The following is a 24397-nucleotide window of genomic DNA, read 5'->3' as shown; positions in this document are numbered from 1 at the left end:
TTTGTTGTTTGAAATACTGGTGAGCATCGCCATGTTTCGTAAGTAAACTGGTATATCCTTAGATAATGAATTTGATTCAGCTGCATTCGGTTATTTTTATGAATGTTTGCTGGTAAAATTTCACTAAAAGGATTAACAATCCAGGAAAGTATGGTACTCGGGCTGGAGTAAAATTGGTGTTAAGGTCACATGCAACTTGCCATTACAATAATTAATTGTTCTATGAAAGACACCCTTTTGTCACATACAATACATCCAGTCTGATATCTGCGTAAGTAAATACTGAATGCTGGTAATGTCTTATTTTGTGATAATATTGTTGATGTACAACGTTCTTTCGAGTTCTCCACTAGTTGCTGACGATTATACTATATATTAATATATTATATACTATTCAATTTTATATTGAAGTTTTGTACCTCGAAGAAGCTGTTCGAATATTGAATAGTTCCCTTGTATTGCAAATTTTTAAAACAAGTATTTTCTTTTCAACAGTCTTAGATTGATCCTCAAATTCATCCAACTGATGTCGACTCTTTTAAAAGAAACCTGGTTTCACCGTGCCTCTGCTAACAGACAATGTTGATAGTGACGTGAGCAGTCATCTGAACAGATTTTGTACCGGTGCAGTCATCTTTTGTGATACATACTTTTGCCTCAAGAACCCATGGAAACATGTGATTATGTAAGTCTATTTATTCATTTCATATATCACCATTGATTATGTAATGTGCCGGTTTTTGCAGTCCCAATTTTCTCAAAAAACTATCTATATATGCTATATTAGCTGAAGAGAGGCTTGATCTGTGTACATTGAACAGAGGTGTTGTTGAATGTGAAGAGCTGGTGTAACTTGTATTTAAACTACCGCTTACTGAACTATACTTGGAACATCAAATGGAGATCATTTCCCATGTCGTGCTAATGCCAATTAATTTTGTTAGTTAAATTTTATCAGGAATGAAGGATTTTGAAAGATTGAGAACAGTTACAATTACCGCAATGAAGGAAAAGTATTCAACACCTTCGATAAGATGTCACAAAGTTTTCGTACTAAAGACAATCAATGTGTCCTTTGTCTGGTATATTTTCTCGTCTCAATTCGAAGCACCTATAAAATCTTGGAATCAAAGTTATATGTAAAGCCTACCGTATGTCAATTATAATAATGGAAAACCGAACCCATAGGGATAACAATTCTACTACATTTATTGTCGGATCTTGTTTGCAATCAATTACATTTTCAGCGAAACGAGGTTGATGAAGTCAACTGTCATCTCAAAGCCAAATTGAGAGACAAACGAATATAATCCAAGACCCAAGCGCATGTCTTATTGAAACAGGTACCGTAATCTTTCTTTTTTGTGGACCATACAAATTTACATAGACCTGCGACGTTCTGCTATAACTGTCATTTTGAGTTACAGTTCTGCATTCTCACTGTTGCCTGTGCGTCTGAATGTCAATGTAAATGTCAAAATGGCCGAATTGAAAAAAAACGCAGACCTGATTCAAGATGTTTTTATTAGTCGTTATGCTAATTTTAGTCCTTCTTCCTGTTCAACTCTACAACAAACGATAGGCCTAGATTGTTCTTAAAGTGAATCAGTTACAGCAATTCAGCTATATAATTCATATATACCTCATAACTGTATGTTTTGTTGAAGATGATGATTTTCATATCACTTGAGACATTGTTAAACTGTTTTATATATTATACATATTGTACAAGCTGCTGTACTCATCTTTGGAATATTCTAGAACAGTGGTTCCCAACCTTTTTCGTCTCGTGCCTCCCTTGGCCGAAATTTGAGCCTAAATTCCCCCCCTTAGGGGAAATCTGCCGATGATTAAAAAAGGTAATTTTTACTGCGCAAACCCCCTTTTGACTAAGAGAATAAGACGGGCGGGTACCGAGTGTTTGTCTCTAGCAGGGCTATAACAACACTTTGTAGACCTCCAAAAACAATGGTCTTGGTTTCAATGACACAAATTCTGGAAGGCTTGACTCAACAGACCCCCATACTTCCATTTGTGTTTTCGGTTTACCATGCACCAATCGCTTATATAACTGCTGTGGAAAATCAGTATGCATACATTTACTGGTCTCGCGATTTTTTTCTCAAGTGTGCCTATGCATTTGGCCAACAATAGTGGTTCTTTCACATATAGCAGGGTTGACCAGACTCGAGCCACCATTTTCTGATGACTCGACCTGACTCGAGTCATTTTCTCAAAATACGGAAACGACTCGAATCAAGACAATCAGTGTATTGACTCGACTTGGACTCGAGTCATCGCGCATGACTCGAACCAAGCCATATGACTCGAGACTACAAGGCGGCCAAAACCGACATTTCATTGTAATTTCGATAAACAGTAAAGTGACCACCCGATTGGAATTTCGTCTATTGGTCTTGATGCTTAAAAATGAGACAAGAAACTGCTCAAAGTGAGGAAAATTAGTATAATATAAATCCAAATTATTCAATATCACCAAACAGAGTTATAAAAAGTGGGTTTAACAAGACTTCAACTGGAAACTGAGCAGTCAACACAATGACTTGGACTCGGACTCGGGTCATAATACCATTACAATGACTCGCCTCTGCTCGGTGACTTGGAGTCGGACTTGACTCAATGCTGAATTGAAAATGACTCGTCTTGACTCTCGAGTCAAAACTATGAAAGTGAGATTGACTTGTGACTCGGAGCATCGTGACTAGGTTACAGCCTTGATGTATAACATACACGCGATGAGATTTACTGCTTGAGCTCATTGAAATTTAGGTAACCCATTACGTTTCGGCAACGTCGCACCAAGTTTAACATGTCTTTTTTCGATCGGGGAGCTGCTCACTAAAAATAAAGCAAGGCTAGCGATCTGTTTGACTTGAATCGATGACGTTGAAATTGGAATATTTTGTCACTGTCTGAAAATGTTGACTTGAAAATATAAGATAAATATACCTTCACTAGAGGCCTGGTTGTGATAGATTCGGCACGACATTTGCTCGCTTAGGATATATTTGATTGAGAGGACGTCCCTGGCCTACAAAATTCCCTTGCGAGCTGCAGCACATCTGAACTAATTTTTTTTTTAAAAAGGAGGAATTTGTATGTGAAAAAGAGATTTCAAATAGCATTTGAACATACTTTCAGCAAAAAAAGCCATATAAGGAGCAAATATTCGGATATAGCTGGTTGACTACATGGCAGCTCGGACATGAACAATTTGGGAAATCCGTTACAATTCTAAAGTGGAATTCCTCCCTAAAATTTGCAAAATTCCCCCCAAGGGGGGAATTCCTCCCCGGTTGGGAACCACTGTTCTAGAACTTTGATAGTCAACCTCGAGTCTTCCAGTAAGAGTGATGATGACTCATTTTGAAAGTGTTCCGGTTTCTGGTGTATCTTGGAGTTGATCATATAATAACTCTTGTATATTGGTTTCAAAACTGACTCCACCATGTGCAGTGTCTTAGGCCGCTGGCTGTATGAACAGGTCACTGTAATACACTCTGCTATGTCTGTGAATTGAACTGTCATTGCCTAGTAAAAGTACAGATTCAGAATTTCATCATGTTCGACTTACAGCAGATTGTGGTTTATCAATGTACAAGTAATTGAAGTAATGTTAACAAAAAAAAGATCCAAGACTGTTGTTGCTTGCAAGAAGTTGCACAGTGGTGAAACTTTTCTAGGTGGTGATGGTTTTCCTTCTGGTAGACAGATAAAGAGAGTTGTTTGATCACAACTAAAGTGATCAAAGTTGAGCATACCCTCAGTGACTTGTCTTTTAGTTGGGCGTATTCCAGAAGGAAAACCATCAACACCTTGAAAAGTTTCTCCAATATGCAACTTCTTGCAAACAACAACAGTCGTGGATCTTTTTTTGTTAACATTACTTCAATAACTTGTACATATGATAAACCACAATCTGCAGTAAGTCGAGCATGATGAAATTCTGAATCTGTACTTTTACTAGACAATGACAGTTCAATTCACAGACATAGCAGAGTGTATTACCGTGACCTGTTCATACAGCCAGCGGCCTGAACCACTGCACATGGTGGAGTCAGTTTTGAAACCAATATACAAGAGTTATTATATGATCAACTCCAAGATACACCAGAAACCGGAACACTTTCAAAATGAGTTATCATCACTCTTACTGGAAGACTCGAGGTTGACTATCAAAAGTTCTAGAATATTCCAAAGATGAGTACAGCAGCTTGTACAATATGTATAATATATAAAACAGTTTAACAATGTCTCAAGTGACATGAAAATCATCATCTTCAACAAAACATACAGTTATGAGGTATATGTGAATTATATAGCTGAATTGCTGTAACTGATTCACTTTTGAAACAATCCAGGCCTATCGTTTGTTGTAGTGTTGAACAGGAAGATACCCGTTCCACCAAGTTCATGACATAAAGGTTTGTGATGATGTACTATGATGAAAGTTCAATCATTCTCTCTTCCTCATCATAATTGTGCTACGTTCATATAGAAATTAATTGACAGATCCCGCCGACCATGATTTTGTTGTTAAAGCAGCAATGTAACAAATTGTAACATGCAAATTGGCATTGCAAACTTGGTAAAACTAACCAACATTTTTAATGGCGCTATAAAAATCAATAATTTGCTTATAACTTTTTTTCTGTACATTTTCAAGACAAAGTTCTATGGCAGTGAGATAGAAACATGGTGCTTACGCAGCTTTTAAGCCCAAAACTAGCTTTCTAGCATAAGCGGTTATTGAGATATGGCAAAATCAGCTATTTTCGGCTTGTTCGGTGAAATTGCACGGCCACTAGAGGGTGCAAAAACCTGAAATTATGATAGAAGTGATTCATTTGAGATTTGGGACCAAATATCAAAGGCACTTTTTGAAATTCAAATTTTTCTTTTTTTCACTTCACCTTATTTTACATGTATCCCAACGCCTTTCCTAAGCTTGTGTAACCTGCGTGTGTGAAATCTTTATATTTATTTCTGCATAAAATTTAGAATTTTCATTGACATATTCAAAACTTTGGAATTTATTCACATTTTCAAGGAGCACAACTTGGAGTCGACCAGTAGAAAAGAAACAAACGCCATGGCACGCCACGAATCAGAGATTGACCGAGCCTGGATTGCAGCTGATGGCAAGAATATAAAACTGCTTCAGTGAAAATGGAGTATTCAGAAACATTCTTGACGTTTTGAGCTGCTACGCATTGGATTGTCATACCCTAAAGGAGTGGTTGTCAAACAGGAGAAAGCATTTGAAGCGACGTGAAGCCGCTGTAAACTAAAATCTTTTTCGCACATGCATGCATGGCAGCTTGTAGTTATTTCTCTGTGTATGGTCAGAATTTAATATTTGAATATTCTCTCATCAACAACCATTACCGTCACTGCCATCCAACTATCCGTTGGGATTTCTAGCGTTCTGGTTGCTTTTTTAAATTTTATTATACGACAACAAGGAGTGTGTGAAATGTTTTGCTATTATATGGGAGCGTGTCCAAAAATTTTTAAGAACCACTGCCCTAATGACTTCCATATTTCATATTTTGCAGCAGACTGGTAAATAACAACAAAATCTTTTCTGTAAATCTGCAAAATTTGTATGGACTCAAAGAAACGATTTCTTTGTTATTTAAACAAAAGTGATTGGCATTAAGCTGATATAAATACTACTAATGCAAGCCCTACGATATTTTTAGCAGGCCCAATTTCATTAAGAGTGAAAAAATACTTATGGTTGTTTATCGTGGTAGTGGTATTGATACTGATACATTCATTGTTTGTTTGTTTACAATAAAATTAGAAATTTACAAGCCGTAATTTGAACAGTTTTAAATAAGTTGTAATGATTTGTGTTGATCATGTTTTCCGCTAACGGGCGTAACCAATGAATTTGATTCCACGTCCCTGTCACGAAAGTTCAGGATACTAAATGATATTTTTTTTATCACTATCCCTAATTCCCTATGCATTCATTTTCATCATTGAGCGATTTGCATGATATTTGTAGTAAGTTTGCTCTTAAGCATTTGTGATGTTCGTAATTTCATCGACTCTTCCGGGAACGGTTTCAACTGCTGATCTGAATTTATGAAACCCTGTCACAGCATTGGAAATTTCAATGTTTGCACGTATTTAATCACCCAGGTTGGGTATTATAAGCGTCATTTATTCATGAATCAATAAAATCTGATTTTACTTTGAGCCCTGCGTTCCGGTGACTAGTCAACCAGCCACTTTGAGACTGAACACTTTTTAGGTAAACACCTTAAATTTGAACACTTCGCAACACTTCTAGGCGTTCAATTTTTGGATCACGTTTCGTGTTCAATTTTCCGGGTTGAGCAACACTTCAGAATTTACAGTGTACTAAACTAAAAGACGCACACGATTTTAAATTGGTATTTCTGCACTGGCAATTAATATTTCTCTGCGAGATGGAATTTTGTGGGGTTCTGATTGCCAGGACAGGAACATTTGGCGCCAGCCATTTAGGTGCCTATGGACAATTAAATAGATATGTATATCGTATATATATCGAAGTCGGTCAGCATGAAGGCAGTCCTTTTCCGCCAAGGTTTTCTCGTTCTGGCACACTTCTCGGAGTCGCATATTACATGGCCTGAAACTATGTCTTGGTACGTCATGGTGTGATAATCGATGACGCCGAGATGCCCATTTCTATAACTCATGCGTATTATTTCTTGGGGGATGGGGATCCAATAAGCAAGAAACACGTGACCACGAAATGGCGCGCATCGTGAAAATCTTTTGAAAAAGTTGCCTAAATTTCCGAAATAATACTCTATAATTAATGTTAATTCACAAAAAAAATTGTGGGCCCCCTTTGAGCTCGGGGCCCCCCATCCCAATTGGGGGTTTGGGCGTGGCAGTTACGGTCATGGACGCCAATATTGCCATTTCAACGCGCCATCGCCCCCCTATCGCCCCCTTCGTCCGTTTTCGCCCCCCTATCGCCCCCTTGACTATTTTCGCCCCCCTGGACCTACAAATCGCCCCCTGGGGGGCGATATCGCCCACGTTGGGAACCACTGTGTTAGCCGAAACGTCATTGTCAACGTCTTGGGGTGTCCTGACGCGCTAACGGCCGACGCCGAAATGCTGATCTCTATAAATTAGCTGTTTTTGCAGGTAGAGTAGTACCCCTATTAATATCAAAACATCTAGTCACTATATATCGCGCGAAGAAAATTTGAATGAAGTTTCATAAATTATAGGATTTATGTCCATTTACGAAGTAATTTTTGGTGCTTCGAGCTCGGGCCCTCTCCATTTGAGGGGTCTGGGATGCGGCAGTTGCGGCCCTGTGTTTAGTGCTCCATACCTTCTTTGCATTTCAGCTTTCGACATCCATTTTATGATATGCCCATTCACCCTTTATGTATGATGAGGTCTCAGTCAGAACGCGCCCTGACAGTGGCAACAAAGAAGGTTTGAACCAAACTATATGAAAGGAGTAACTTATTGTGACTAATTGTTACGACTTTGCTACATTGACTTGATTTTAAATCTGGATCACGCATACAAGCTTGGGAGGGACGTAGGCTATGTAATCGCGATATATTATTGAGCAGGTTTCAAAGTAAATCAATTTCCGTTCCAGCTCAGTTTATCCAGCTTATAATTTTATTCAGCAATATTCAAAAGTAGGTTTTATGTTTTTAATTCCAAAAAATGGCCACGCGTGCTTCTCAAAATAGCGGGGCTCACTTTGCCCATGACTGAGTTCGATGTATTATAGTTCGTTAGTTGTGGATTTATAAAGGTCATTACTTGGTAGGATATTATAGAAATAGGGTATTTCAAGTTGCCGATTTTAAAAACTGTCTGGTTCCTAAGGCAATGTTAAAATTTGCATATTTTTTGCCACGCCCATATTTGCAGTTCACACTACACAAACAGTAACTGCATTCATTTAATTTTTGTAACTGAATTCATTTAATTTTTAAAACGTTTTTTTTTCTCGAGTGTTTCATTTGAGCTGATCTCTCACTTCTCATTCAGGTAATCAGAAATTGGACTGGGTGGTCGGCATCCCCACCATTTTCAATGAACGCTTCGACAGCTTCCTGATTGTGGATAAGGTGAGTTGTTGATAATGGCCAAAACTGGTTTGCTCAATAATACTACAAGACAATACTACAATAATAATAATAATACTCAATACAGATTCAAGTGCTCGAATCATTATGCCCAGCCCTAGAAACAATGTGAGTTTAGTGTGCGCCATTGCCTCGCGGGAAAACCAGTCAAAAACCACTGATATTGTTAGTTGTGATTTAGTTCGTAAGCTCCTGATTTTAAAAGGTTGCTAGTACTAGTTCTGGTATCAAATTTTAAAAAGTTATAGGTATAGTTGTAAGTTATAGTTATATTTTTGGATTTAGAAAATTGTGTAATTTTAGTTACAATTCTAGTTTTGAATTTTATAAGGTGATTGATCAGTCCTAGTTTTAGTTTTACTTGCGGATTTGAAAAAGCGAGTAGTTCTGTGTTCGGAACTCCCAGAAAAGACACAAACAACCTTTCGCCGGGTCACAATCAGAGTTGTATCAATTGTAATTTGTAATTGAGCTGAATGTATTTAATTACATTTTTCGATGTAATTGTAATGTAATTGTAATTGAAGCATTTTTATTTTGTGTAATTGTAATTGTAATTTGACAAAAATTTTGCTCAATTACAATTTCAATTACATTAAATTGCTATTGAGACCTGACAAGCACAACATAAAATAATTGACTTATAATGCATTCTCTTTAAATGTCGACAAGGAATTTGGTGGATCCATTCGCGGAAGCCCTTGACTGCGCCCTTGCGGGCGAAGTTTTTTATTTTTACCTCGACTGTCATTGTATACAATTATTAGATTACTAACCAACGGATGGATTCGCAACACGTGACCCACGATTGAATACGCCGAGAAGCGAACTGCTGAGCCGGCTAAAAGCAGCAGAATTGATAGTCCCATAGCTGGCGATCCAAGCGTCGAAATTTGATATGTATGATCCTAATCGAAAGCTAGTGTCGCGCTGATTCCGCAATAAAAGTATATTGCCAGGCAATGGTACCATCCCAAAATAGTCGTGAAAGTCTGGGAATCAGCATTTTTCTGAACAATCGCTGGGCGTAATTGGTCATCGTTGTGTGGCGCTCTCACTTTTCAGAACAGTTGGCCTTAAACGGCTATTTTGGAGCAGTTACATTGCCCTGACGAGATTTTAATCAATAGCTTACGATAAAGACCAGATGCATCAAATTTGGACGCTTGGATCGCCAGCTCTAGGATTACAAAGTTTGCTGCTTTTAGCCGGCTCTGCTGTACGTCTGTCCGTGGATTCATCCGTGACTCACATCTTGCGCATCTATTCGTGGGTTGGCAATCTACAATAAGATTTCAGATCACGATGCTGCATCGTTACTTCGTCGTAACTAACCAGACCACTCGATATTATATGACGTCTTTATCTGACAAAGCACGGTTTTGTTTTTACTCCTCATCCTAATTCCTACGTCCCTCGATAAAAATAGAATAATATTATTTCTTTAATTATATGCTATATACGCAAATCCAACACGTGCATATATAATAATAGTTTTTTCAACGACATACTGCATACTGGAATATCTCGAAAACGATTTTTCTTTTTATTAATTAACAGGTATTTGCGTATCATGAATGAAACATGAATACTTGAATTGTTGTTAATTACGACGCTACGGTTGTCAATGAGCACGGTTGAATTTATGATTATTCAATTACATAGGCTATTCAACAGCAGCAATTATAATTGTAATTGTAATGTAATTGAAGCATGCAAGGAGTAATTGTAATTGTAATTTGATATTTTTAGCATGGAGTAATTTTATTGTAATGTAATTGAAAAATGCTTGAAAGTAATTGTAATTGAACAGAAATAATGTAATTGATCCAACTCTGGTCACAATCACCAAAGTTGAACTCCGTCACCAAAATTCAAGTTTTCAAATCCTGGATTTACCGCCCATCCGTGCATTAATCCATCCATTTATTAATAATTGGATAATCGTAGGTCGTAGCATCAAATAGAATAATGGTGCAGAGGTAAAGGAATGGAAAACTGTGCATGTGTGCATACTTGATATTGTCAAGTGAAAAGTAGATTTTGTACATACCGAGACAATTCATATACAAGGTCAATGTAATGAGGTGCTAATAGATTTTTGTCATCTTAACTGGCTGTGATTGATACAACTTTAAGCCATCTTGGAAACTATTCATATGTATTCTATCAACCCGTGTGCCTTGAATAGTGCATGGATGGTAATGACATTTATATTCATTATAGGGTCCGAAGAATGTCTACCCGACGATGAAGTGCGATACTCTTCAGAAAAAGTGGACAATCCATTTCGTTGGGGAATCTGTTGATGGAATAATGAGTTTCCATCATACATTGGCGACATATTGCGTTTTTAACATCAAGTTTGCGCCAGCATCAGCGAGTTCATTGAACTTTTTGCAGATTTTCTTGCAAACATTCCAGATGTCGAATACAGCTAAATACATCTAACCACAGGGTATGTGTACATTAGTAGGTGAAAGGTCAATTTGAAGCATTATTAGGACATGGGTAGGAACCAGAGTTGGATCAATTGTAATTTGTAATTGTAATTGAATGTAATTAATTACATTTTTCAATGTAATTGTAATGTAATTGTAATTGAAGCATTTTTATTTTGTGTAATTGTAATTGTAATTGTAATTTGACAAAAATTTTGCTCAATTACAATTTCAATTACATTAAATTGCTATTGAGACCTGACAAGCACAACATAAAATAATTGACTTATAATGCATTCTCTTCAAATGTCGACAAGGAATTTGGTGGATCCATTCGCGGAAGCCCTTGACCGCGCCCTTACGGGCGAATTTTTATTTTATTTTTACCGCTATGCTGGCCTCGGCTGCCATTGTATACAATTTTTAGATTACTAACCAACGGACGGATTCGCAACACGTGACTCACGATTGAATACGCCGAGAAGCGAACTGCTGAGCCTGCTAAAAGCAGCAGAATTGTTAGTCCCATAGCTGGCGATCCAAGCGTCGAAATTTGATATGTATGGTCCTAATCGAAAGCTAGTGTCGCACTGATTCCGCAATAAAAGTATATTTCCAGGCAATGGTATCATCCCAAAATAGTCGTGAAAGTCTGGGAATCGGCATTGTTCTGAACAATCGCTGGGCGTAATTGGTTAATGTTGTGGTCATGCTGCTGCAGCGCTCTCACTTTTCAGAACAGTCGGCCTTAAACAGCTATTTTCGAGCAATTACATTGCCCTGACGAGATTTATTATTTTGTATTTTCGGAATTAGTACATCAATAGCTCACGATAAAAACCAGATGCATCAAATTTGGACGCATGGATCGCCAGCTCTAGGGCTACAAAGTTTGCTGCTTTTAGCCGGCTCTGCAGTACGTTTGTCGGTGCATTCATCCGTGACTCACATCTTGCGCATCTATCCGTGGGTTCAAAATCTACAATACGATTTCAGAACACGATGCTGCATCGTTGCTTCATCTGGCTAAGTAACCAGACCACTGGATATTATTTAACGTCTTATCTGACAAAGCACGGTTTTTTTTTACTCCTCATCCTAATTCCTACGTCCCTCGATAAAAATATCATTATTTCTTCAATTATATACTATATACGCAAATCCAACACGTGCATATATTATAATACTTTTTCAACGACATACTGCACCCTATCCTTAATCCTAACCCATAGGAAATTAGGAAAATAACATTTTACATTTCCAATTACGTGAGCCATAATTACCGAGCATACAAAACACGCTTATATTACGTCACAATGACATCGTACATAGCATACTATGTACGCACATAAACGCATTTATTACTACACAATCTGAACTAGACTTAAATTGTTGTTAAATACGACGCTACGGTTGTCAAGGAGCACGGTTGAATTTATGATTATTCAATTACATGTTCAACAGCAGCAATTGTAATTGTAATTGTAATGTAATTGAAGCATGCAAGGAGTAATTGTAATTGTAATTGTAATTTGATATTTTTAGCATGGAGTAATTGTAATTGTAATGTAATTGAAACATGCGAGAAAGTAATTGTAATTGTAATTGTAATCCAACTCTGGTAGGAACATGGATGTCAACAGGTCTACATGGATGTCGACAAGTTATCATGGGCCTTATCCATGTCAACATGACTCAGGTGGGACCAGGTCTAGACTATGGGTACACCCATGATTATTTGTAACAGTGTGGCATGCGGCGGAAGGCGAGATCGATGTTAAATCGTGGTCTGGTAATCCTGAAGGCTGACTAGTATTCATTCAGAAGAAATTGCTTGTATTTCGACTTGAATGCGGACATGTTCGACGACTGTCGGATAGCCGACAAGATATGCTGTTCCACAATTGGGGTCCGGCGCGCGATGAAGCAATGAGTTTTATTGTATTCCGTCCTGATCATATGATAGTTTTCATCATTGACGCGCGTGTTCTGTACTCGTGCGCTTTTGACTGCGAGGTGAAGTATAGTCGAATCATATATAGAAGGAGGCTACTTCAATAAGCATGATTTAGACCAGGAGTGGGCAAACTTTTGAGCTCGCGGGCCGCATTCATCATCTGAATTCATTCGCGGGCCGCACTATATAAAATTGGGATTATAAACCAAAACGCAATATTGATATTAGATTATATAGTGAGGACATGGAGACAATATATGTGCTATTTAAAACAAGCCAAATATTGCTTTGATGATATCTAACACGCGTCTGAAACATATAGTGGCGAGATTTCATAGGCTGGCGGACCTCAATAACCATTGTCAAAACTATACAGATGAAAGTCGGTTGGCCCGATTCTTAGAACAGGATTGAAATATAAATCTGTGAGCAGCGATCTGTTCATAGATTTAGTAATTCCACTTTTGGATCAGTTCCAGGACACACAATGCTGACAGCATCATAACCATGTTAGCTTCAGACACGCTTCTACTATGTGTAGATAAAATATAAATACCCCCATTCTACGCATACAGACAACGAATCTACCTAAGACACGCCCGAATCGTTTTTTATAAGCACACCACTGAAATAATTAAAAGTGAAAATGAAGTGGCCAATCTGAAATCCCACTGGTGATCCAAATTATGTCAATCTCGTTGCAGCTATCGAGCTGTGATATTAAGCATTTAACTAGCATCAGTGGTTCTCAAACTTTTTACGACACGTCCTGCCCCCTTATGATGGCGAAAGATTTCGCGCCCCCTTATCGTCATATCACAAAACGCACCCATGATGCTAGCCAACCTAACAGGTAGTTTGAAGGCATGAAAGGTTACGACTGTGGATGAGAGATTTTTCAATATGTAATTCAGACTAAATACATAGCAACAACTATGAACCGGATGAAAATCGCGCGGAGCGCGAAAAAATATTTCAGTTGAGCTCAGCTTCGCGACCCGCTTCAGATGCTTTCACGCCCCCAAGGGGGGCGCGCCCACCAGTTTGAAAACCACTGTCTTATAATTATCAAGGTGAAATATACTAAGAAAAAGTTAATCAAGTCCCTGCATTAATTCGATTTTTAGTACGCATTTTATCAAAATTAAAACTCTCGCGGGCCGCACAGAACGGCGGCTGTAGGGTTGCCATACGTCCGGAATTTCTGGGACATGTGCGGAATTTCACTGTTAAAACTGCGTCCGGGAGGAATTTCTAAAATATGCCTAAATGTCCGGAATTTTGAAGGCTTGAAGTAAGCTCATACTTTTTTCGTAAATCAGCATAAACAATATTATTTTTGGGCAGATTTATGCTACATTAATTTTTTTTCGCGCTGCGCGCGATTTAGTATCATGTTGGTGTTAATATTGGGACTATAACACCCTCGCTAAAACTGCGATCCAAAATAAATAAATAAAACATTCATTTACAATAAGAATTCTAATTGTAATCACAATTACAAGATAACGGTATATTCATAGAGTCGGTTTAGTCAGTTGGAATGCATTATTCAAAGATGTGGTTCTAAACCTGGGGGTAGTTTGCCTTTATTCTGGGGTTCGCGAATATGTTGAACGTAATAAGCTTCTAAAATAGGCCATGAGTAAGTCTGGACAAATGCGCCAACCTTAAATGAGTAATCAACTCATCAAATTTTGAGCTGTACCACAGAACATTTACGAATTGGAAATGGAGTTGCGACCATAAAGGTTGGAAACCACCGGATGTGTGGTGCAGTGAGCATCGGTATTAGCCTGATAAATAATCTTATGGGTGTGACATGAACATGACTTAGCGATTTACAATTACGCTCCTTGTACTCCATCATAGACTGATTTTCATTTATTACGCAATTCTTGGTCGTGGTGCAAAAGACCAACAGGTGATAAGCGCCAAATCTTTCTTTTTAATAAACAACAACAACAACAACAATAATTACGTTCCTTACATTTACGAAGTAATTATCCTCCACCAGGAGGGCGGAGAAAGGATCAAAATTATATAGTAGTATATGGAAGAACCAATATTATTGATAAATTCATTCAAATCATTTAACGACCAGATGCCCCCAGAAGTTGCATCGATTTTACCCATTGGTTGGCCCAATATCAGTGCTTATTTAGGCGGGAGGGTGCTGAAAAAATGTGGCTTCGGCCCTGGTTACAACTTAAAACATACAACGACATACTCTTGAACTGGATCATGACCATTGACCACCTCTAGTCGATAGACATAGCTTTTCTGGTGTGTCGCCATATTTATCGACAATGAGATTATACCGCATTTTGAAATCCGATACTGGGCGCTAAAGAGCGTCCGGAATTTGTTCAACCAAAATATGGTAACCCTAATTTAGAATCTGTCAACATGCAATTCGAATTTACGATTTGGCCTTCAATCCGGCATGAATAGCTTATATATAGTCACAGATGAAGTTCGTCATTTCTTTAAATTTTTATTTGTGCCTCCAGTGAGATTCACAAACTTCCCAGTCGCTGCGCTCAAAGACGTGTCTCTTTTCCTGTCTCCATCTATCGATTGAAGCGGCCAACTTCCGTACAATCTTCAATAAAACACCCAATCACGTTCAAACGGCACATCACGAGGCAGGCTACAACAAAAATGCCAGCGGCTATGTAGTCGTTGTTGTTGTTGCTGTTCGTATTTTTTATATTATGATTGCCCTTGTACACCAGGTCCCAGGTTCAAACATACTCTCGAGGTTCATAACTTATTGTAGAGTTCTAGAATAACTTAGTAAGGTTATGAGCCGAAATAATATGCATCAGTTTTTCGCTGTCCTCTTCAAATGATCACGCTGGACGGAACATCGTTGGCAAGGAATTGAGATTTGCTCAACCACCTCGTCTGTATCAGATATTTCATATAAACCAGTGTAGTAACTCGTAACTAGGGTTGTATTAAAAACAAAAATTAATTTAAAACAATCATGTTTCAAACGTGACCCCTTTATAAAACATGATTTTTAGTCATGACGTCGCGTATTTCAAATTGTGACATATCATGGTGGATTGAGGTTGCTATATGGCTTCTGTGATGAAAAAGGTTTCTGAACCGTCTTAAACGGACCAGGAAATATCTCGGACCAGGACTACATTGCCCTCCATCATTTTTTTCCGGTCGGCAGTCATCATCATCTAACATCCATCCGTTCCAGTGATATATAAATACGCCCTATAACTGTTGAAACGTCGACGATTTCGAGCGTTCCAACCATCCCGTATCACATATACGTCTACTTCATGCAGGGATATATAGAACTATATATCCCTGACTTTATGCAGTGCAAGTCGTCCGAAGGCACATAGGCTACTACATGTTTTTCTCAAAGTATTTACACAATTATGACACTATTATATAACTTCTGAATTTTTTAAAAATGGCAATCATTTAAATCACTGTTTAAAACATGTCGTTGTTTTAAATGCAACCCTAGTCGTAACATCCTATTTTGCGCTCGTGGGCACTCGGCATGGATATCGGCGTAGCCGGGATGATTGATTGTCTGCGATGCAACTATTTATTGATATTGCGAAGTGTCAATATAGTTTCCTTGAATTCATCATTTTATCTCTCAGGAAAATAGTCGGCTTTTTCAGACCTTATTAGATCTTACCAATTCTCTACCCGTCATGTCCAACGTATGAGCTGACGGAAAATCCAAAAAATCGCAACGAATCAACAAAATTGTACTGACAGAATTGTAATAACAACGGTGAAAATAATTGGAAAGCAGTACAGTGCATGGAATTTTATAGGTCAAATATATTCTGCTCTTTGACTTGAATATTTCAGTCTAATTTGAATTAAAAGCCATAATATTTACAGTGGTTTTTATAATCTGTCCAGATATAACTTATTTTAGTATAATGGACCGAGGGATGCAGTTAGAGAATTAAAGGTATAAAAGCGCCGGAAGTTCGAGAGGCACACCAGAAGTGTTAGGATGAATAATTATTAATGCTTAACAACTAAGATAAAGAAAGACAAGCACACAGAAAATGACATAATCTTTTTTCATATGATAGGATCCGTTGCGAGCAATCAGCAGTTTTTGTGCTATAAAAAAAGAAAGTCATTATTACCAACTAGCCTTATCGAAATTGTTTCGTCATTGTCAGTGAGTTATCAATGTTACATTTTATTTTTCGACCAGAACTAAACCGCGGTAATATAGGCCCTATCGCCTTTGCCCTTTCACATTGCATAGTTAGATGACCCAATGTCAATCATATAGTCACTGATATAGTTAGTAGCCTGAACATAATCAGTGATGTCTGACAAGCACTCAATAGTAATATGGGACAACGCGTTCAAACATGTTATTTGTCAATTTCCCACGACTGCTATTTCTACTTGGCAAAATTGACGAACGATCAAGTCAGCAATTTGGCTTCAAATTGTTCAATGTTCAAGTATATAAAGAGGTGTGGACGATCCCACAAAATTTCTCCGTAAGAATGCAATTTCATGACTGGTCTGAATATTAGAGGCCAGTGTAACAACTTGACTAGCGCCTATCCTTGTCGCAATGGACACCCACCGCAGACTACGCCAATAGTCGCTCCGTGGCACCTATGCCACTAATAAAATGAAATGCTCATGCTCACCATCCTTTTCTGAAAGTTTTGACTTCAACTCTTTACGTAAAGATTCCACTTCGATATTGACATCTGCAACTATGCTTTTTAGATTTTGGAATTCAGATCGTACGCTTTTACTATTTTGTCGATCTTCATTGACGTTGTTCTCAAGATTTACGATTCTGGGTTTCTGAGCGTCGAATTCAGATCGTAACCCGTCACTCTTTCGTTGAACTTCTTTGATGGTGTCCGATAGTTTCGACAAGAGATTGGAGTTTGAATCAACCGATCCACTCAAATCTTCGTATTTGAGTTTGAGTGATCTGACCTCTTCGCGGAGTCTCGCTACATTGGACTGTATTTCATCTACTCCTTGCCATTCCACTAGGATATTGTCAAACTGACTTTCGATGGATGCTATGTCGCTTTTAAGTTGATCAGTTTCTGAAAGTGAGAGTGAATCATCATCTGATATGTACGAGTGCAAACGAGTGTATTAAAACGTCGCTGCCATGGTGTATTTGACATAACTTCTAAACTTTTCTTCTATATAGGAATGGAACGCATCGCTAGGGTATATCCAAGGCCTAGTTTCGGACTGCCACTCCACTGTTAATTTCGATTATACTTTCGGTTAATTTTGAAAGCTCCGATATCTTTTCAACATTCAAAGTCTTATGGACTAATGCAAACACTAAGCGAGAGCATCCACGGACTCCCCGCGATATGGTTATATAGGGATGGGCGATTCGGATCGGATTCTAATATATCTACATACCAATCGATAAAAATCAGAATTTTTTAAATCCATTTTTCAATCAGCAGTATTACAGTATACCAGTGTCATGAATGATGCCATGCGCAGTGCACACATAATTGAATTGTGTATGGTTGCATCCACCACAGCTTCGGATTTGATGTGGTATGGGCTCTACAAGTCAAAAAAGTTATTTCGCTTCTTGAATCTTCAAACTCGATATAGATATTTCGATGACCAGATCCAATTTGAAATGCCTGATTAAAAATGTCGTTTATACTACACAAAAATGCCCGATTTCCAATCATTATTTCGAATTGACCATCCTATCAATATTGCTGCAACTTTTTTGTAAATTTTCATACCAACCGCAATCATTACACTGGTCAACAAAATGAAAAACAAATTGACAGAACATCTAGGAGTCGTTCCTGGGGTCTTCAAGGTTGTTGATTACGAATATCACATTCGGTTTGGTGGATTTGGCTCTAGAAAAAAATATATTTTTACTCATAAAAAATTCCAAAATCACTGTGTTTTCCCTAGAATATTTTACTTGGTAGGAAGTAAATCTTAGATATTTTTACTTTTATTCTGCGCATAAATAGATAATTAGGTATGTGGTTTTCAGTTATCCCATCAATATTATGGCCTGATGCGACATCTTTGTTTGCTAAAAAAGCAGTTTGTCAAGCCTAAGAATTGTATTTTGCACAACGGAACTATATTTTCTCCTGTACCAATTAGTCATTCTACTTAAATGAAAGAGGGGTATAAAGCTATGAAATTTGTCCCTGGAAAGCTTAACTAAAATAATCACATGCGTCTCAGCTCTTATGACTTGTAAATGGATAATTTTCCGCTGAGCCAACAAAGTGGGTAAACTTAGTATCTCTAACAAACGAGAAGCTTAAATCTAGTATCTTTGATGGACCTGAGATTCGAACACGGATGAATGATTCCAATTTTATGTTAAGAAAGGAGCTCACTGCATGAAATTCGTTCTAGGAGGTAGTAAATAAAACTTTTTGTAAGATCACAAAGCACCCAACAAAAAACAGGTGGTCCGAGAATTGGTATCTGCATATGGAAACTTTGGAGCAAACATGAGCATTAAATCTCCCTTCCTGTTTAGTCCTCTTGATATATTTTCTGATAATAGTCATGATTAGAAAGAATAGAAAGGTGAAAGGTTCCACCAAGACATCAAAACAACAAAAGAAAGATATCTAGTGCAGATGAGATGAACATATTATAGCAGACTATTGCGGGAACCTATCGAGAAACTGCACTGAATTGCGTACAAGTCAAAATAGTACAAGAAATAATTTTGCTTTAAGATAAGTTAATAATATTATATTCCAACTATTAATTTGCTGTCGCACCGGCAACCAATATTACATGTACTCGCGAATTCCGAATTGGGCTTCAGATCGAGTCGAACATCACTCATGATAACGTCATAGCAGTATGGATGATGCCGAAAGTTCATATATGTTCCTCTTTGGTGACCACGTTGAAATTATGTACGTTATATAGCAGTGTTGGGATGACTCGAGTCATGACTTGACTCGAGTTAACTTTTTCGAGTCACTTTGCCAAATAAATAGGTTGACTTGACTTGACTGAGTGCTTCAGAAATGTGGATTGACTCGTGATTTGGAGCAAAAGTTAAGAGTAAATTTCAAGTCATCACGTAAACGGTGTCGAATAAATCACCCTATCTTATGTATGTTCGGATTGTTCGCGATATGCCGGTGTCACTTGCTGTGTTGGGATGACTCGAGTTATCACATGACTCGAGTCAGACTCGAATCAACTTTTTCGTATGACTTGACTTGACTCGAGTCACTTTGCAAAAATGACTTGACTTGACTTGACTTGACTCGGCGCTTCAGAAATGTGGATTGATTCGTGACTCGGAGCAAAATTTACGAGTCAATTTCAAGTCATCAATAAGTATATGGTGTCGACTAAATCAATGTATCAAATCATGTCATTCATGTGTATGTTCGGATAATTCGCGATACTCCGGTGACACTTGTGAGAGCAACCAGTCTTTCACTTATTGTACGTTCCAATTCCACTGGTCCTCCATTGTTATATCACAAATAAATTGGCCGCAAACGATCTGATCACAGCTTACGCTGTTTTAGTTGTAGTAGATTCATCTAACTGTTTCTTAGATGACGCAGTGCTTACATTGCGCAGTGCTCACCTTTACCAACCCTTTTAAATGTAATAAATACACTGTATGCGTTTATATTCTTACGGATGTGTAGATGGGTATTATTGTACAATACAAATTTGTTTAAACTTCTCTAGTCTTCGTATTCTGTCCTCTATTTTTGCTGATAATCACAGATTGTAGCATGTGACTTAGCGTGTGCGTGTGCGATACAACGCTTTTTTGCACGTATATTTAACTTTATATTCGTTATTTGATTCAAGATAAAGGCTAATTAATCTTAATTTCACCCAGCTGGCAAAATGTTAGGACTTTGAATCATCACTCGTACTTCGAAAATTCAATTTGACTTGAATTGTGACTTGACTCGTGACTTTGACTCGACTTGACTCGAGTCACCTCAAAAATTCGAGTGACTTGACTTGACTCGATTCACCTTCAAAAATAGATTGACTTGACTTGACTCGAGTCAAAATCTGCAATGACTCGAGATGACTCGTGACTCAAAGGTAGTGACTTGATCCCAACACTGGTCACTTGTGACAGCAGCCAGTCATTCACTGATTTCACCTTTCATTGATCCTCCATTGATACATCACTAATTAATTGACCGCAAACGAAACGATCACAGCTGACGTGGTCGTAATAGTAGTAGATTAATCGAATACCAACGTTTCTTTGTTTCTTGGACGGCTCAGTGCTTATATTGCGCAGTGCTCACATTTCCCAACCATCTTGTATAATTTAAATCGAACGAACATAGTTTCTGCGTTTCTATTCTCGCGGATGTATAGATACTAGATGGGTAGTGTATTGCACCATATCAATTTGTTGCAACTTCTCGAGGTTTCGTATTCGATCCTCTATTTTGGCTGATAATAACAAACTGTAGTATGCGGCTATACAGTTACTCACGTATTTGGAGTTTCACGTGTGCGTGAGCGATACAACGCCTTTTCCACGTATATTTAACTTTATATTAGTTAATTGATTCAAGATAAATGACCAATTATTCTCTCTTTCATCCAGCAAAATGTAATGACTTTGCATCATCACTCATACTTCGTAAATTCAATTTGACTTGATTCATGACTTGACTCGTGACTTGACATGACTTGACTTGACTCGTGACTTGACATGACTTGACTTGACTCGACTTGACTCGGGTCACGTCCAAAAAACGAGTGACTTTGACTTGACTCGAGTCACATTCGAAAATCGATTGACTTTACTTGACTCGAGTCAAAATGTGCAAGGACTCGAGAAGACTCGTGACTCTAAGGTAGTGACTTGATCCCAACACTGTTATATAGTCACATATTGAAGATAATTTGGTAAGTTTTTGGCCGTTTTGGTCAGGGGTCGGCAACCTATGGCTCGCGAGATACATATGGCTCTTTGCCAATTTCTTATTTTATTTTTGTACTGAATTGATCAATATTGCAGTATCTTGTTACTAAATTTTCATCACGACCGGAATAATTAGTCTCGTGGCCAGACATGGGGTGATTACTTCACGAATGTAATCGATTGCGATTACGATTACTTGTGAATCCCGCGATTACGATTACGATTACGATTACAGCAAAATCAGGAAGTAGTCGATTACGATTACGATTACATTTCAAAAGTAATCACGATTACTCACGATTACATTTGTTTTGCTTCTTATAACTAATATATTGGAAGAGATATTGGAGATATTGGAAGACAATATAAGGCTTTCGATGAAAAAAAGGTCTAATGATATAACAACTTTCTTTATAAATCATACGTCATTTGCTTGTTACGTCATTATGCACCCATGTCCCAACTCTATGCAGGGCTATTCGTCGCACCCAACGATTTGCATTCTTGCCAGGTCCGTAACTCCACAAAGTGTGCTACTAAAGAATGACCTTGGCCAAAACTTTGGGTGTGTGTCCATTGTCAGTAGCCGCGCTCTGTGGGCGTGACGAATAGTCCGGTCCCTCCAATCTGAGCCCCAACAATGCAAATGCTAGCCGGGGCACTCACTGAAGAATGAAGACATGGCAATATGTGTGTGCGTCTCACGAAAGTTTTTCTTTTAGTCTGCTACGTTTGGGCGACTACAGTATCTTTTGATTATATAAATTCGGGAGGTCACCAATTAACAACATGCAATAAAGTAATTATAACAACATACCAGATGCTATAATTATGAATTACGTGCCCCCAGCTCTACAGGTAAATCTGAATGAATAGCAATATAATGCAATTACCAATGTTATGACGAAATTCAGTCATGAACTTGAAAACTGATCACCATGGGGCCCCAATACCCAGGGTTGTATAATGACTCGAGTCGCAATTATTTGGTGACTAGACTTGACTCGAGTCATTTTTCAAATGCGTAAATTGACTCGACTTGAGTCAATTTTTGTATTGACTCGACTTGTACTCGAGTCATTTTGCATGACTCGAACCAAGTCATATGACTCGAGACTAGAACGGCCAAGACAGACATTCCATGTCACTTCGAAGAATAGTAAAGTTACCAGCCACATTATTTGTATTTCTCGTCTATCAGTCCTGGTACATGGAAATAGGGCCGTAAACTGTGAAAACTGATGAAAGTTATTATATTATGAATACGAGCCATTCTATATCACTCGAGCAGAGTTGAAAAAAGTGTTTTGAACCGGATTGATCTGAAAACTGATCTGTGAACAAAACGACTTGGACTCGTACTCAAGTCAAACACTATGACTCGGACTCGACCCTATACTTGCTGACTCGGACTCGGACTTGACTCGGGAGTGAATGGAAAATGACTCGACCTGACTCGAGTAAAAACTATAAAAGTGATATTTACTTGTGACTCGGATCATTGTGACTTGGTTACAACCCTACCAATACCAACGTTTAGAGTCGGGGACGAATTGCTGTTTTGGTCCTGATTGTACCTACAACCCATGCTAACATGGTGTATAAGCGGATGGCTATGGCGACAGCTATAAATGTCGAGTGAAGAATTGTGAAATAACGATTGGCGCCCGTTTCAAGTAGAGTCATGTGAGAATAAGATAAAGTGAACTTAAAATTCTACCTTCCACTTAATACAGATACTGCAAGCTGCCGTTACGAGAAACGGCAAAGAACGGCTCGGTCATGATATATATCAGCAGCAGTTGATTATAACCATCTTAATGTTTTATTTGACGAGTACAAAATTTCAAATCTTTGTCCGGTGTACGTACAATACATACGTATACTACATAGATAGGCCTACTGCCCGCCAAGCAGCAACGGCCAAACTGCGTTTAACTAAGCATAACCAAACATCAATACATAAGTTACTATTAGAAACAAGGTAGAGTGGTGATTATTATCTTGCTTTGAGGTAGTAGCGTCTGGAGTTTATTGATAACCTGATATACAGCATGACTTACACTGTTCTAACAATCACACAACAATTACCATCAAATATATATTTACTACGTGGTGTGGATACGCCTTACGCAAGGACGAGCAAAGCTAATACTTCTGACGTAATAATGAGCAGTGGCGTTCGAAAATCAACCGTTTGCGCTATCAATAACCTGGTGGAATATCTCTTCCTTGTTCACGAATGTTCGGTTAAGTCAAATTCATTGTCCAAATAAAAAGTAATCGTTCTTTCACAAAGAAATCGATTAGATATGTGAAGTAGTCGATTACGATTACGATTACTTTGGATTTTTTTCGAATGTAATCGATTGCGATTACGATTACTTGAAAATGCTGTAATCGTCGTAATCGATTACGATTACTAATCGCGATTACCCCATGTCTGCTCGTGGCAGTATATACATGTCTTTGAGAGGTAAAGACAATGCCGTATTCAGAGTTAGGGGCTCTGGCCCACATTTTCAAAATCCTAAAATTTAAGTTGTTGTCGCGCCGGCGATCAATATCACTCGCGAATTCGATGTACCCGACTCGATATCTTGGATTGGACGATATGTTGATTGATCAAAGAGAATAACAGACATGGTGACCAGATATGGAGTAATCGCGATTAGTAATCGTAATCTATTACGACGATTACGGCATTTTCGAGTAATCGTAATCGCAATCGACTACTTCACGTATCTATTCGATTTCTTGGTGAAAGAACTATTACTTTTTATTTGTATAACTACTATGACATAAACTGAACATTCGTGAACAAGGAAGAGTTACCAGGTTAGTGACAGCACTAACATACGATTTTCAAACGCCACTGGTCATTATTACGTCAGAAGTTTTAGCTTTT

General features: G+C 38.1%; 2 protein-coding genes and 1 long non-coding RNA gene across 4 annotated transcripts in view; 1 reads left to right on the top strand and 2 right to left on the bottom strand.

Annotated features, from left to right (window-relative positions):
- The window catches only part of LOC145443718 (uncharacterized), a 441881-nt gene that overhangs the window by 386410 nt on the left and 31074 nt on the right, over positions 1–24397 (bottom strand). The window lies entirely within an intron of this gene.
- Positions 211–6231, top strand: LOC145443246 (uncharacterized). Its single transcript, XR_013916359.1, has 3 exons — positions 211–685; positions 1248–1343; positions 5072–6231. It is a non-coding gene; the product is annotated as an uncharacterized LOC145443246 (long non-coding RNA).
- Positions 16280–24397, bottom strand: part of LOC145443717 (uncharacterized) — a 54840-nt gene continuing 46722 nt past the window's right edge. For both annotated transcript variants that reach the window (XM_080321670.1, XM_080321669.1), the window contains 2 exons: positions 17222–17638; positions 16280–16670 (listed from right to left, as the gene is read on the bottom strand). In XM_080321670.1, coding sequence (XP_080177796.1) covers positions 16576–16670; positions 17222–17638 — 512 coding nt within the window. In that variant the 3' untranslated portion in view covers positions 16280–16575. The remainder of the gene's footprint in view (positions 16671–17221; positions 17639–24397) is intronic.

This window comes from Botryllus schlosseri, chromosome 7 (genome assembly GCF_051294905.1).
Source record: "Botryllus schlosseri isolate E-star chromosome 7, Bs_hap1, whole genome shotgun sequence".
Taxonomy (NCBI): domain Eukaryota; kingdom Metazoa; phylum Chordata; class Ascidiacea; order Stolidobranchia; family Styelidae; genus Botryllus; species Botryllus schlosseri.
This window is presented reverse-complemented; position numbering and strand designations above follow the sequence as displayed.